The sequence below is a fragment of the Podarcis vaucheri genome (assembly GCF_965113315.1).
Source record: "Podarcis vaucheri genome assembly, chromosome: 6".
Taxonomy (NCBI): Eukaryota; Metazoa; Chordata; class Lepidosauria; order Squamata; family Lacertidae; genus Podarcis; species Podarcis vaucheri.
In genome coordinates, this window is record NC_138764.1 from 33,598,420 (window position 1) to 33,614,032 (window position 15,613).

At 42.9% G+C, this 15,613-nt stretch overlaps 1 protein-coding gene across 6 annotated transcripts in view; it reads right to left on the reverse strand.

Annotated features, from left to right (window-relative positions):
- Window positions 1-12,238: 12,238 nt before the first annotated feature.
- CDC7 (cell division cycle 7) overlaps window positions 12,239-15,613 on the reverse strand; it is a 28,875-nt gene continuing 25,500 nt past the window's right edge. For all 6 annotated transcript variants that reach the window (XM_082227908.1, XM_082227909.1, XM_082227911.1 and 3 more), the window contains exons 12-13: window positions 15,253-15,402; window positions 12,239-12,831 (exon numbers count right to left, since the gene is read on the reverse strand). In XM_082227908.1, the coding sequence (XP_082084034.1) occupies window positions 12,440-12,831; window positions 15,253-15,402 (542 nt within the window). In that variant the 3' untranslated portion in view covers window positions 12,239-12,439. The remainder of the gene's footprint in view (window positions 12,832-15,252; window positions 15,403-15,613) is intronic.

Genomic DNA, 15,613 nt, shown 5'->3' on the forward strand with positions numbered 1-15,613 from the left:
TCCTGCCCTGAAGTGAAGGAGCTCCTGCCAAACAGTGCAGAAGTCTTTAATTTTCGAGCCTTTCCGCCTCCAGCCATCTGAAAGATAAATACTCTCCCTTCAGCTTCTGTGTCACGTTCAGCTTGTTCTAATTGTTCTACCTGGCATTTTCTTCCCATTGGCCCCTTATTAAAAGGTTCCCATACTTATTAAAAGTAGATTCCAGGAGCACCCCTTAAGCTTTCCAGTAAAATAATAAGCATGGACTTTGCTTTTTCCAAACCCTACATTGTAACTTTGGATGACACCACTTAGCCAATAATTCAAAGAATATGTGCTTGGCTGGAGCAAGCCACAGATATTTTCCTCTTTTTGATTTCCCCAAATCTCTCCTAATCATGCTACTGTTTAAGTGGGCTTCCACTAGGGATAGGAAGGGTATTACTAGTTAAGGTCTGGTGAAGCTTATGCCAAGTTGGGCGAGAATGGTCCAACAATTCTTAGGGTTGCCATATCCTCAAAGGTGAAAATGTGCACAAAGTTGTTGAGCTTTTTTTTTTTTTTTTTTGGAGGGGGGTCAAAATTGTTGAGGGGAACATCTGCCAAAAAAATATTAAGTCTGGGGGCTTTTTCCTAATTTTTATGGATTTTTTTAAAAAAACAGGTTTTACTGGACATTTTGCAGATTCGGCAAAAATCCACCCAGACACCATTTGGCTGCCCAAATCCCAGCCGTGTCTGGAAAAATCCAGACATATGGCATCCCTAACTATTCTTGACTACAAACTCAAGCTAGATGGGTTGAGAGTTTGCCCCACCTAAGCATCTCTAAAATCCTGACATGCCCCCCCTCCGTGACATAGAATTCTTATTATTCAAAAAGTGAACTCCTATTCATGTGGAGGAAGCCTAAAAGGCTATTCACGGTTAATAACTCATTCTAAAATTGCTTGCCCCCCCAAAAAATCAAATTGCCCCCCTGTGTGGCAGGTGGGAACCATGGCTCTAGCTGCCCTTGGACTCCAGTTTCCGTCAGCTGCAGCCAACATAGTTTGTGACGGGCATAGGCAAACTCGGCCCTCCAGATGTTTTGGGACTACAACTCCCATCATCCCTAGCTAACAGGACCAGTGGTCAGGGATGATGGGAGTTGTAGTCCCAAAACATCTGGAGGACGCCACGTTGGCTGCCCCTGTTGTCTGAGAATTATAGTAGTCAGAATCCCCAGTCTAGACAGTCTGACCAGCACAGGCTATGTGTAGTGTAATGCAGATACAAAATAAATTGTCCCACTCATACGGACAAAAATGTAAGAGAAGAAGAAAAGCTCCATGTGCATAGAAATGTAGCACATCAGGAAGATTAACCTAGCATTCTTCTCCTTGACACGCTAGCTTTCCAGAGGCACTTCCAAAAAAAAGAAAAGAATTAATCACATTGATTGCAACAGGTTGAAGAGTTCATCATTCTGTGTTAGATTGTTTTTGACTTGGGACTGCCCTGAAGCATGCAATTGTCCACTTGTGACTTGAAGTGACATCCAGGAAGTCTTCTACCACTTGAGATTTCCAAACACATACTGTATTTTTTGCTCTATAAGACTCACTTTTCCCCTCCTAAAAAGTAAGGGGAAATGTGTGTGAGTCTTATGGAGCGAATGCAGGCTGCACAGCTATCCCAGAAGCCAGAACAGCAAGAGGAATTGCTGCTTTCACTGCACTGCGATCCCTCTTGCTGTTCTGAATTCCGAGATTCAGAATATTTTTTTTCTTGTTTTCCTCCTCCAAAAACGAGGTCCGTCTTGTGGTCTGGTGCGTCTTATAGAGCGAAAAATACGGTAACTGATCCTTCAGAGTGAGCCTCTGTTTCCTTTCATTTATCAAAGTGCTTATTAGCTGCCTCCCGCCCCCGAAGACTCAGTGAAGTAATACATATGCTACAGAACGTATTACAAAGTTTTCTGAAACAAAACCATTATGGCCAAATGAGATTCAGAAGCATCAGGGAGTTAGGTAAATTTGGCAGACCTCCCTGCGTTCATGTTCTATTAAAACAGCATTTCTCTCACTTTTGACTGGCAAACGAGATTTACCCGGAAGTCAGAAGCTCATCTTTCTTCAGGTTTGCTATTTAAATATAGGGGAAGTTCTACTATTCTACCTGGCTTGTCTTTTCTTATTTTCTTAAATGCAATGAGAACTGGTGTTTTGTGGACATTCCAAGGAACAGCATGTGGTGGATGGAGGAAGAAAATCAACAGAGACATGTTTATTCTATATATTCTAGAGGACCACAGGGAAGAAGAAGAAGAAGAGTTTGGATTTGATATCCCGCCTTTCACTACCTTTAAGGAGTCTCAAAGCGGCTAACATTCTCCTTTTCCCTTCCTCCCCCACAACAAACACTCTGTGAGGTGAGTGGGGCTGAGAGACTTGAGAAGTGGGACTGGCCCAAGGTCACCCAGCAGCTGCATGTGGAGGAGCGGAGACACGAACCCAGTTCACCAGATTACGAGACTACCGCTCTTAACCACTACACCACAGGGAGTGGCATCTCCATATGCTTGGTGAAATCCCTGGACCTAATTTATTCGCCAGTTTTATTGTACGTCATACACATTTCATAGTTGATGGAATGCAAGTGGAGCATTTTAAATGGTTTATTCCATCCTTACAGCCATGCACCCCCCCAATCACACTTATTTTCCCTTTTCCTCTTTGCACGTTGTTTGACACTAAGCCAGAGAAAGCAGTTTTGGTCCAGTAGTATCCGAAAGAGCTTGAAGAATGTTTCGCCCAACTGTTCCCTCTGCGGGAAAAGTTACAATATTTAAACGATTGTACATTCCGCTGTACAGTATACCGTATTTTTCACTCCATAAGACACACTTTTTTCCCTCCTAAAAAGTAAGGGGAAATGTGTGTGCGTCTTATGGAGCGAATGCAGGGGGGAGGCAGGCAGGAAAAGCCCCCAAGAGCTCTTGTGGGCTTTTCCCCAGGAGGGAGAAGGGACTGACGCGGTCAGTCAGTCCCTTCTCCCTCCTCATAGGAGTCAGTCCCTTCTCCCTCCTGGAGAGGTTGTGCGCAGCCAAAGAGGAAGCCAAGACAGCAAGCGGGATGGATCACGCTCGCTGTCTTGGCTGCTTTAGCCTTGCACAGCCTGTCTGCTGCTCTTTGGGGCTGGGGAAAAAAAATAATATCCCATCCCCCCCGATTTCTCCCTCTAAAAACTAGGTGCGCCTTATGGAGCGAAAAATACGGTACATCCTTTACAAATGGGCAGATTTCTGATGCAGCACTGTCATGCAGTGCTGCCATATAATATTTATGGTATGAAAGAAAAACTGTTTACGAATGAGGGGGCAGAAAGAGAAAGCAGAACCTTGGGGCAACCTTTTGCATTGATGTCTTCATCTAATTTCAATATGATTCAGCTGCACTCTGTGGTGAAAGTGTGTGAATTTGATTGCAAAGCAACTTTTGCCCCGGTCACTTTAGTCCTAAGGGAAGCAAGCATGCAAGCTTCAAAAAGTACGCAGATGTGCTAAGGAGAACAAGAATACACACTATTTCAGTATATTATTAGATAGCAACTCCATGGCACATACAGTATCATGACCTCTGGTCCATTGCATCTTTAGTGTTCCCAAACGTCCTGAATTTCCCGGCCATACAAGGAACATTGCTGTCGGAAGCAGTGTCCGGGCAGAAATCAGCAAAATGTCCGGGGGAAATCTGGACATATGCCAGCAACACAACTTTTGTGTCCAGATTTTCACTTACTGAAATATGGCAACCCTACTCTCTACTCAGCAATAGCATTTGTTGTCATTTACCTCGATTTGCTGTACTTTCAACACAGTCTTTTGTTTAATTAATTTCAGAAGCAAAAAACCAAGGAGGACAAAATTGATCCCAGAGGCGTTTCCACTGTTGACAAATGTGTGTGCCAAACGTCGGATTCCACTCGCTGCGGAAGTGCTCCAGCACCACTGGAAAAGTCTTATTTGTGGGTAGAAATGAACACAGCAGGCCTTTTGATTTTTGCCAGAGTATTCCATAAATGCTGGTGTCCCTAAGGCAGAAAAAAAAGAAAAAAGCGTCTGGTCGAAATTCCATTTGCAAAAAATGTATAAGCTTCTGCTGTTGGCTTCTTGATTTGGTTGGCTGTCCAAATTTAGCTGCTAAATCCAAAAACGGTAATAGTCATTCTTGGGGTGTCACTCCATATGTCGTCCATACTGGTCTAATAATAATGCCACCCCCATTTTAAAGGCTTTCAGGGGCTTATAGGTTGGAAGGGACCAAAAGGGTGATGTAACCCAACCCCCCTGCAAAGCAGGAATCTATTGCCCAACGTGACTCGAAGCCACAACCCTGATCTCAAGAGCCTCTTGCTCTGCTGACTGAGCTATCCCTGGAGCTATTTTAATCTCAGCTACAAGAAAACATGTCCCATTGAACTGAGTGGCATTTAAGTTGTGAATCACCAAGAAATGAGCTCGGCAGAAATGCAGAAATTCATGGCCTAGGACCCTCGTACCTACGAGACCGCCTCACGGAGAGCCTCAAGGTCCATAAATAGCAGCACCCTAGTGGTCCCGGGCCCTAAGGAAGTTAGATTAGCTTCAACCAGAGCCAGGGCTTTTTCAACACTGGCTCCAACCTGGTGGAACGCTCTGCCTCATGAGACCAGGGCCCTGCAGGATCTGATTTCCTTCCGCAGGGCCTGTAAGACAGAATTTTTCCGCCTGGCCTTTGGCTTGGAGCCAATTTGATTCCCTCCCCCCTCTTTCTTTTTTCCTTTTCCTTTCTCCTCCTGTGATGAGGCTGCATTTTAATATTTTAATGTTTCAATATTTTAATGTTGTATTTTAATCTTGTTTTTAAGTTGTATTCATTCAACTTGTTTTTATTATTGCTTGTAAGCCGTCCTGAGCCCGGCCTTGGCTGGGGAGGACGGGGTATAAATAAATATTATTATTATTATTATTATTATTATTATTATTATTATTAGGATGCTGGGTTTCCTAAACTGCCTCGCTTTATAACTTCACATTTCCATCTACCTCTATAGATTACGTATATATTCTCACTCAAGGAGCAAGCACTGTTTCTTTTGGCATCCTGGTTGAGCGGGAAGCCTCTGTGCTCATCAGGGGATGAATCCGACTGGGTGGTCCCCGAGAAGCCATTCTGAAGCTAATCTTTTGCAGAAGCTTTGGAGGAGGAAAACAAGGCTATGGTGTAAGAATGCACATCAAAATAATATTTTTTGCCTCAAGCGAATACATCATCTTCCTCACTACTTTTTTTAAAAAATTCACATTTTATTTATTTGTTAACATTCTTATGTTACACTGTCATATTACATTACAGGACTTAACTATAATATAATTTCCAACATGCATACAAAAATTATATACAAATTCTATATACCGTATTTTTCGCCCTATAGGACGCACTTTTTCTCCTCCAAAAATGAAGGGGAAATGTGTGTGCACCTACCCCTCTCGCTCTCCAGGCTTCAGGAAGCTATCCGCAAGCCTTCGGAGCCCGTGGGAGTTCCCGCCGGCCTCCCAAGGCTTGCAGATAGCAGCCTGCATCCCAAAGCCTGAGCAGCGTGCCCTGGGCTTCGGGCAGATATCCGCAAGCCTGGGGAGCCTGGCGGGAGCTCGGGCTTCCTCCGCCCCAGCCCCGCACCTGGGGGGGGGGAAATAAAATTTTTCTTTATTCCCCCCCCAAAACCTAGGTGCACCCTATGGGCCGGTGCACCCTATAGGGCGAAAAATACGGTACCTAGAAAGAAAATGAAACAAACAAAAAATAAAGAGAAGAAAACAAAAACAATTCCCCCCCAATCATATACACCATATACATACCAACACATTCGACTTCCTGTCTCTCCTGTTGAATATTCCTTTTTTACAAATGACTGTACTCTTATTACTGTATATTTCTTTACAAATTATCTAATACATTCCTATATCAATATGTGCTCTTAGTCTTATTTCTCAGCTCAGTCTCACTCACTACTACTGTACCTTGCTCTTAGTCTTTCTTTTCTTGTATTAGGCAATTCGTCGCAGGTTATTTTTATGGCCATCTGTAGGACTGGCATACGTCCGGACATGACCAGGATTTCAAAGGCAGAAATAATGTCCAGGGGCAAATTTCTGAAATGTGGCACTCTGTCCTGGATCTTAGGCAAGTCAATCGAAAATGTGCATCTTTTCGGTAAAAACTTTTTGGGTTTTTTTTTTTGTTTTTCCTCAAAACAAATTCCTTGTTTTTACATTTTAAAATACGGCAACCCTATGGAAAGCTTCCTGGATAGAGTAGCCACACACAACACAGCACATGGTTGTTCATTTCTCTAGCGTTTTCCTTAAAAAGCTCAACAATTATGGTGGTTTATACACACACACAAACACACTTTGAAATATGGCAACCCTACCATGTGTGTTTTGAGTTTGTTCCGGGGGAAGCATTTTGTCAGTCTTCTATTGGGTGATATATTTATATAACTGAGGCTGCAATCTTATACCCATTTCCTCAGGAGAAAGGCCCACTGAACTCAATACATTTTGAGCAGACATGTATAGGATCCCACTTTTAAATTAGGAATCAGAATGTGCGGGAAGGGGGGCGGGCGATGAGGCCTGGCCCAATTAGACACATTGTGCCAGAACTTTCCAAACTTTTCATGCTAGTGACACACTTTTTAAACATGTATCATTTTGCAGCGCAGTAATTTAGTTTTACTAGCAAAGTGGAGGTTAAACTAACCCTTTCCAGCCCTGGAAGGAGCGTGGGGAGGATTCGTGTGACACAGCTACACACTGCAGACGACACACTAGTGTGTCACGACACACAGTTTGGAAAGCTCTGCATTATACCATCATGCAAGTACTGAAAAAGAGTTATCTTTTTGCTCTGGTTTATAGTCATGCTTGATTCTTGGCTTTTCTCGAAAGACGCTGTAGCTGGCTTCCCAACCTCCATATGCCTTATTTCTAAGGCTTTTTTTCATCTGGAACTTAGTTCCCGCACCTCTCAGGTGGGCGCCATTGCCATTCTAAGAGAACAAGGGAGGCATTCATGGCGAGTTCCATGAAAATAGCATTGCTATATACATGTACAGCCACATGACTTCCCCGAAAGAATCTTGGGAACTGTAGTTTAAGGGTGCTGGGAATTATAGCTCTATGAAGGGTAAACCAGATTTCTTTGGAGGAAGATGGGCTTTAAACATATATGATCTAATTACTATCTAGCAGACACATTAACTTCTGTATTAAAAGATTTCACGTCTTCAGACAGGACCTTTTGATTGACAGGATACATAAGGAGGAGAAGTGGGAGAGAATTGGAAAGTGAGTGCAGGAATAGCTGTTCCTTCACTGGCCAGTTGACGGAGCTACGTTGGTCTCCTTGCCACAATGTTCTTCCTGGCTGGTGGTGGAAGCCAGAGAGAGGCTTTCTTTAGTTCTGCAGTCCTGGCAACAGCATTCTAGTACAAATCTAGAGTGAGAACCGGTCAAAGGTATGAAATATCAAGGATGCTTTCTGTGCTTTCCTCTTTGGGCCCATATGACAGTTTAGGTCCTTTCATTGGCACAAGGGACCAATTTCCTCCCTGTGCAGTGCAAGGCTACTTACTATACTGTATTGACATTTCCTGGAGCTCGAAGAGCTAGTCCCAATTTGTGGTTTGGAAGCGATCCAAGGCCTGCTCCCAAGGCAGCTTTAATAAATAAAATATTGAAAGTGAGGTCTCCAGTCACATGGTCTCGAATAAGGATAGTAAGCATTTCACAGGAACCCCACAGATTGTAGTCTGCTTGGATATAAGATGGGGTCTTCAGCAACTCAGCAGGAAACGGGGTTGTTGTTGTTTTTGCCAACATGACACCCTTGTGCTGGCTAGGGCCAATGGGAATTGTAGTCCAAAATTAGGCTTGCCATACATCCAGATTTTCCCGGACATGTTGGAATTAGCGTCTCCAGGGGGAATTTCCAGAAATCAGCAAAATGTCCAGGTTTCCCAAAAAAGCTCACCAACTTTGGGGGAGTGATTTCCCAACTTTCCCGGATTTTTTACTTCTCAAAAAGATGGCAACCCTACCAGAATGATCCCTCCCAACTTGTGTGATAATCTTCTACATAGAGGGCACCAGTCTGGTGAAGTGCTAGGTGTTTTTTTTGTTTGTTTCTCATCCTGCTCTTTATGGCTATCCATTTTTGCCCTTCCATTTGGCTGTTTTCTTTAAACATGATAAATAAGAAGTTATGTAGGACCAAGCTACATATAATGAAGATCTATGCTCATCTCTTGACATTTTCATTTTGTATTAACAAGCTGCTGTAGGAACTCAATATGCGAGTAAAGCAGCATTGAAGGAGAGCCAGAAGATGGATGGGGCGGAGAGAGGTAAGGTTCATTTAATCCTGTGCTATTTTCCTGACCTACATCAGCCCCTGAAGCTGTTTTTACTTGCTTTCGTGGTGGTGGTGAATACACAGGGGGTAAAAATAATAGTAATTTCACACTCTTTTTCATACAAAATGTATTTCATATTACATACTGTTTGGAAACAACAGCCTGGGGAAGGGAGAACCATTTAGAAGGGACATTTCCAAGAGCTTGCATTCATGTCAACAGATCTCCCACGTAACATGTCGTTTCACCATAAAGACACACTTTGTATGTTATTATAAGGGATTTCCCCAACCAGTTAAAAATGCTGTCTGGTCCTGGCATTCCCAAATCTACCGTTTCAAATCTGGTTCATTTCTTGCCATTGCTTTTCCTTAAACTAACCTTAATTACCGTATTTTTTGCTCTATAAGACTCACTTTTTCTCTCCTAAAAAGTAAGGGGAAATGTGTGTGCGTCTTATGGAGCGAATGCAGGCTGCACAGCTACCCCAGAAGCCAGAACAGCAAGAGGGATTGCTGCTTTCACTGCGCAGCGATCCCTCTTGCTGTTCTGGCTTCTGAGATTCAGAATATTGTTTTTCTTGTTTTCCTCCTCCAAAAATTAGGTGCGTCTTATAGAGCGAAAAATACGGTAGACTGCAAGCTGGTTCACATTAGCCAGTACTGCACCTGTAAGAACTTGATAATTTAGTGTTGCAGCACCAAGACTTTTGGAAGTGTTGGGGCTGCAACCCATCAATATCCGACAGGTGGCTTCAGCGTATTCTTTTTGTTGCCTGCTAAAGACATTCTTATTTAGACAATCCAACCCATACATGTGAGTTTTGTTTTAAGTCTACTCTATTGCAGTTTTAATTTAATGTTTTAAAATCAGGCTGTAATGTTTTTTAGTGGTTGTTTATTGTCTTACCTTTTTTGTAAGCCGCTTTGAGGTCATTCCCCCCCCCCCCCCCACAATCAAGCAGCATATAAATTTTATGGAACAAATAAACCTCCTAATGAAGAAAGGAACGTGTCTAGGTGCCCTTCAGCCTAGTTTGAAGTTACGAAGAACAGAGCCGTCTCCCTTGTACCCAGCAGCCAGTACTTGAATTAAGACGAGAAGCAACTTGTTAAAAATATCCTTTCTTTGCTCCATTTTCAGAGAGGGAAGCTGTCTGTAGCATAAGCACCCACTCTGTTTTTAAGGCATCAGTTGCTTGCTTATTCAGACAACAGCTACTCTGTCCTGACTAGGCAAAAAGCAGTTAATTTTAAAAGGAAAAAAATGGTGTTGCAGCTCCCCATGACATATTGTTATGGGGGGAAGGGGGACTGCTTCCTGCCCTCTGCTATCTCTGTGATCTAAGAGCAAGGCAAGGTTAAGTCAGTTCTGCAAGACTCTCCTGCTTCAGTCATCCAAGAAATCTGTTTTTATTGCTCAAAAACAGGCAGAAAGGGATTTAACTCCACACTCCCCCCAACGAGGGAGCGATGGTACTTGAATCTGTCCAGATGCAATTGTATAAAAACATCACATGCCCAATTTTGGGATATTCAGCCAGCCTGAAACTGGCAACATTTCCATATGTAGTGAAAAGACCAAAGGCAAAAACACAAACTAAAAAACAAAACAACTCATGCCCCCCCCCCCATTATTCAGTTTTGAGAGCTTAGCATAGAAAGTGGTCCTTTTCGCTTGGTGTTAGCTAATATTCTAGTAAGGCCACAGACACAATGCAAGAACATAGGAGGAAATAATACATCTACAAACACTGGCAGAAGGCTCAGCTTGCCAAATTTGGCCACAGTTCCTTTAGATAAATAACTTCTCAGTGACGTGCTGCGCTGAAATTACATAAACAGCAGAAATTGCTAAGACGTAGGCCCCAGGGTTTTGTGGGTTTCAGGACTTTCTGCAATCAATATTCTGACATCTGCAAACATTTATCTCTAACAGCTGGTGCCAAAAGCAGTAAAACACACACACACACACACACACCAACAACTTACCATCACTCTTCCAAAGATCTTGATTCGAGTATCGTTCCATTTAAAAGCTGCTTTTCATCTGCAGCTTGGTGCAATTATTTTTTTTCTGTAATAGAGACCTTATATGGAAAAGGTTTTGTTGCAAATGTTAAAGTGTGGGAACATGTAATTATGTAAAAAAATTAAGCCTGCAGACCCATGCACACTTGCTCGAGAGCAAGTCCCAAAGAACTCAATGAAACTTACTTCCCAGTAGACGTTTATAGGACTCTGCCATTAGTATTCCGTATTAAAACAATTTTAGGGGGAAATCGAGAAATAACACAGAAGTTAAACGGATATATATTTAGTACAAGGTGACAAAAGCTAAACATTCAGAGGCTAACCTCTTGGGGAAGCAGAAAATCCACTACTGTGGTATTCAGTTCTGCCAATTAGTGCTTATGATGTAATTATTAGCTTATCTTACATTGCCTTTAATGTAGTGAATGATGTAGCTTTAAAAGAGGATTTGGCAAATTCATGAAACATTAAAGCTATCAATGGCTCATCATGATGGTTGTATACTATCTCCAATATCAGAGGCAAGATGCCACTGTCAGTTTTGAGACACGTCCTGACTGAGCCTCTCCTTTTTTTCCCTTTTCTTTTTTTGCAACCAAAGAACAAAAATAAGAGACACACACGATCCCGTAACATATTGTTGTGCGATAATAATATCCATTTTTATAGTGTATGCAATATGTTTACTTTTGGTCATTCTAGGAAAATCAAACTGTTTTGAAAATCGTACACATTATACAAAGTAATGTAAGCTAGTACTCGACAAACTAGGTCTTGCATATGTAGATATTATGGCACACAGTGCAGAGCAACTGGTACCCATCTCAAATGCTAGCAGAGCAGGGGGGAAAGGTAGAACTTTTCAGAGGACAAAAAGAACACAATCCATATTTTCCTTAAATCTTTATGGCAAGCACTAAGCCTTATTAAGCTGAATGGCCATTTAGTTATATGAAAATTGTTCAGTCTTGATAGTGACATGGATAGGGAACAGGAACGGATGGCAGGGAGTGACGACGCTGCAGATCCGGCCAGCTGGCATCAGTAATGCTGATGTGGGCGAGGCAAGGGAGCAGCAAGCTCACAGTGGCATGGCTGGACCAGCAGGAGTGGAAGGTTGGCTCCACTGAGGTGCTGGCACTGCCCTGTCCTAACCACCAATCTGCCCGAAATGTTCCAGTAAGCAACAGAAAACATCTGCATGGGCATCACTCCCCACCTACCAGCTCCTGGAAAGAAGGGAAACGTGGGTCTTTTAAGCTGGCTAGGATTGGGCACACTAGAGTAACTGTTCACAGCTGCTTCTCGTTCCACCTAAAATGCATGCATTCAAAAGCTGCAGTCCGAAGCCTTTAGAAACTACTGTTGTGGGCTCTCAAAACTTCAGAATTCTCCGTTTCTTCTTCCTCCGGAGAGAGAATGTGTTTTGATGACTAGGACAAGTTTTCAAGTATACTTATCGGGTTGCGAGGCTAGAAGTAAAGCGGGAATCTTTTTTCTATCACAGTCTCACATCAGCACCCTTCACATAGTAAAGGCACATTTGTACAGGTATTAGGAGCTGATTACGAAGAAGCGGCGCTCCTAGAAGTCAAGAGCGAGGCAGCCCAAAGGAAGCCCATGCAGGTATCGTGTCAAGGCCAGACTGGGACCACCGTGGGTCGCAAGCTGGTTCATGAAGGTTCAGTGCATCTGCAGATTGCACCATCAGGGACACAACAAAATTAAAATAATTTAGAAATGTATGGTGTAAGAGCATGGGGAAAAATATGTCCCAGTCTGCCTTTGATTTGGACTTCAGTACGTTTAATAGCTGACAAGGTTTTTGTTTTGTTTTGTTTCCGCAAGTTGGATGTAGCTATGAAGCAATTCAGAATCACAGAATCAATTTGGAGGAAACCATGTCCCTCTAGGGATTCTGATTTTGTTGAAAGATAAGGAAACTGACTTCCAATGCTTCTGGTGGTAGAGAGCCGAGCATCTTTTCACTGCTTAATATTTTTGAAGAAAGGATGAAGCAAGGCATCCTTTGCAGTTATTCTTGTAGCAGGATTTAGGTCTAGCAGTTTATCCAGAAGATCATAGGCCTCATCAGGGACTTGGTCCCATCCCAGGTCAGCTGGCTTTTCAGACGTTCTAATAACGAGGCCATCACGTTCGTGACAACTTGGCTTCTGATACTGCAGGTGCTTTTTAGATGTCTGAAGTGCAGGCTCTGAAATGTTGAAGATTTCAGCTTGTAACGCCGGTTCCTGAGAAAGGCTGATCTGCCCATCACCTGTCGAGATGTCAAAGCTGGTTTTGCTTCCCCTCAGCCTTTCACAGAGCATCCGTAAATCCTGCGCTGGGATATCTTTACTGCACAGTATTGATTTACCTGTGTGAAAAGCACTGTGGTTAGAATGGATGCTCGACAGCTTTCAGAAGACACATTATAACACTGTAACACAGACAGTGGATGCACACATAGAATACGTTAAAGCAGCACTGACGACCTTTCAAAAAACATAAGCTAGTTTGTCACTTAGCAAACTGGTTTGCACTTAACATTAAAGCCATAATTTTAAATAAACTATGGCTTAATGTAAATGTGCAGTGTGCTGGTGAATACTGCTCAAATGTCCCCACTTAATCCCTGCCTGTGCCATGCTTGGAGGAAAAAAGCTGCATCACTGCCTTGGCATTGCATGTGTACCAGAGCTCATTGTTTCCCCCAAAACCATGAACAGGAAGCCCATGGGTTCTGTTTGTGGTTTAAAATAGAGAAAGAAACCAACAAGAGTGGGCTTGCACACAACATTAAGCCAGCACTGTGAATTGTTTCCTGCAAGCACAGCGCAGGACGTAGGAGCCAACTCCTAAGGGCTGTGTGGGCTTTGGCCCCCACAATAAAATATTTGACGGGGCTGGGCCCCCACAAAGCTGATGGGCATTCCCATTCAAATGGTGTGTGCGCACTGTGTCATGTGATCAATTATGTAGGGCCCCACAATATTTTATTCAAGTTGGCACCCCTGGCACAGGAGTAAAGAGGGACTTTTGAGCTAAACTGGTGTAACATTATGCACAATTTGGGTCAACTGGACCTTTCATAGAACCAAAGCTTACAAAACAGATCTCTCTCTCTCTCTCTCTCTCTCTCTCTCTCTCTCTCTCACACACACACACACACACACGCCAAGAGATGAATCTGCCATATTACTATTTTGTAATGGAATACAGAACAGCTAACAGAACGGAGTTAAATCCTGACTAAGTCCAAAAGAACTTTTGATAGGTGTGTTTTGGGGATGTGCGGGCATGCAAAGAACCCATGCTGCACCCCTGGATGAATAGGGATAGGAGGAACACAAGAAGCTGCCTTGAACAGAGTCAGACCATGGTTCCAGCAGCAGCTCTCCAGTTTTTCCAACAGGGGGCATTTGCAGGACTATGACACTGGCAGTAATTCCCACTGTGGATACATGAAGCACAGGTACATACTAAGACAAGCAGCGCATATGGCTGGAATACTAGGTTATGAGGCCAGTCGTCTGCACACTCTCAGCTATGCTAAGAGGGAGACACCTTTAGAAAATATGCAGCAAACCACTATGTGCTTTGGTTTAGGGGGGGGGGACGGACAGCAATTTATTTCGAGGGACACCGCAGCCAATGCTGTGGGACATTCCTCATCCGCTGATGAGAGGCAGGAGAAAAGACTTGTGGGAAACAGGCTCAATTCCCTCAGTTTTCCAGATTCGCCAAGCAGCAAGGTACCGACAGTCGCTGAATAAAACAATATACCTGCCTACTTCTCCCTCCCCACCTCGGAAAAAATTCAAAGAGTAGGACTACGATACATGTATGCACTCAGGAACAAATAACAACTGAGAGCCCCACATTAACATCAGTGCATCACAGAGCACCCGAGGGTGGGGTCCACTGGCTCTAGCATCCCTCTCTTAAATCTACACTTCGGGTAAGGCCAATTGTTCTTTTCCATATATTTCATTTAAAAAATAATAATCGAATGTTAAGTATCTGACAGCAGCAGTTTTAAGGTGTGAGTAGCCTATGTATTACCTGTTGCTACTTTTATTTGCATGAATGGACCTTTAAACACAATCTCTTAAGTACATACCAACGTATTTGGTTGTTTGAACAGTTTCTGAAATATCAGGAGTAACAGATACTAGATAAATATTTATATGACGATGCATGAAGGAATAACTTCTGTGAGGAAGTAGTGGTGATGACAATGAAGGCGCTGGCAGCTATTTGCTGGACTGCCTTCAAGTCACTAAGGGATGAGAGGTCAGCCGGTTTTGTCCTAACAAGTGCCAGGACAAGCACACAGGGCTTAGGAAAGGAAGTGGCAGGGGTCCAAGAAGGCAATCAGGCCCATGGGAAATTTGCAGGGGGCAGTCTAGGGCAGGAGGGATGAAAGAGGAAATGGTACAGAGGATTGAAGCAAGAAGGTAACTATATGGGAGATTTAAGGAGAGGAAAATGGGAAGAATTCAGAACAGTGGGCTGGACCAGAAGCTGCTAGAAAGCAGAAATTCACATATTGATGAAAAACAACCAGACACATCTTTGGTAGCAATCCTCTATGTCTATAAAGCTTAATTTCTACTGGGATTATTTAAAACTAACTTGAGGTCAGCCTGATTCTGGTGTTTAGACCAATGAATTCCAATGCCATTCGAAAGTCTCTGGGAATATAAACACAAATTATCTACAGAAAGCGCATGGCTACAAAACAGTCTAAACGTACACTGAATTACAAAAAAATATAAACACAAAACCTGCACACCAAATGTTTTAGCAGCTTGAATTGTCTCCCTGGATCCACGAATAGTCATAATCTGTGCCAAAGCTGTTAAATCATCACTTGCTTTGTAAAATGGATACCGGCCACTCAGCAGAGAAAGGAATATGATTCCTGCAGACCACATGTCAATTGCTGCAATTAAAAACAAACTTCAGTTACAATTACTTATACTCCCTGTGTGTTTGAAAGACTGAGTAAAAATCGAAAGCTGATTTTAATTTACATTTGCTCGTGACAATGATAACTGGTATTATAGAAAGTTACTTTCAGAGCTAGACTTTCTGCTCAGCATAAAACTGCTGTATTTACAAAATGGGACTGCTCTTATAAAAGAACAAAGTTA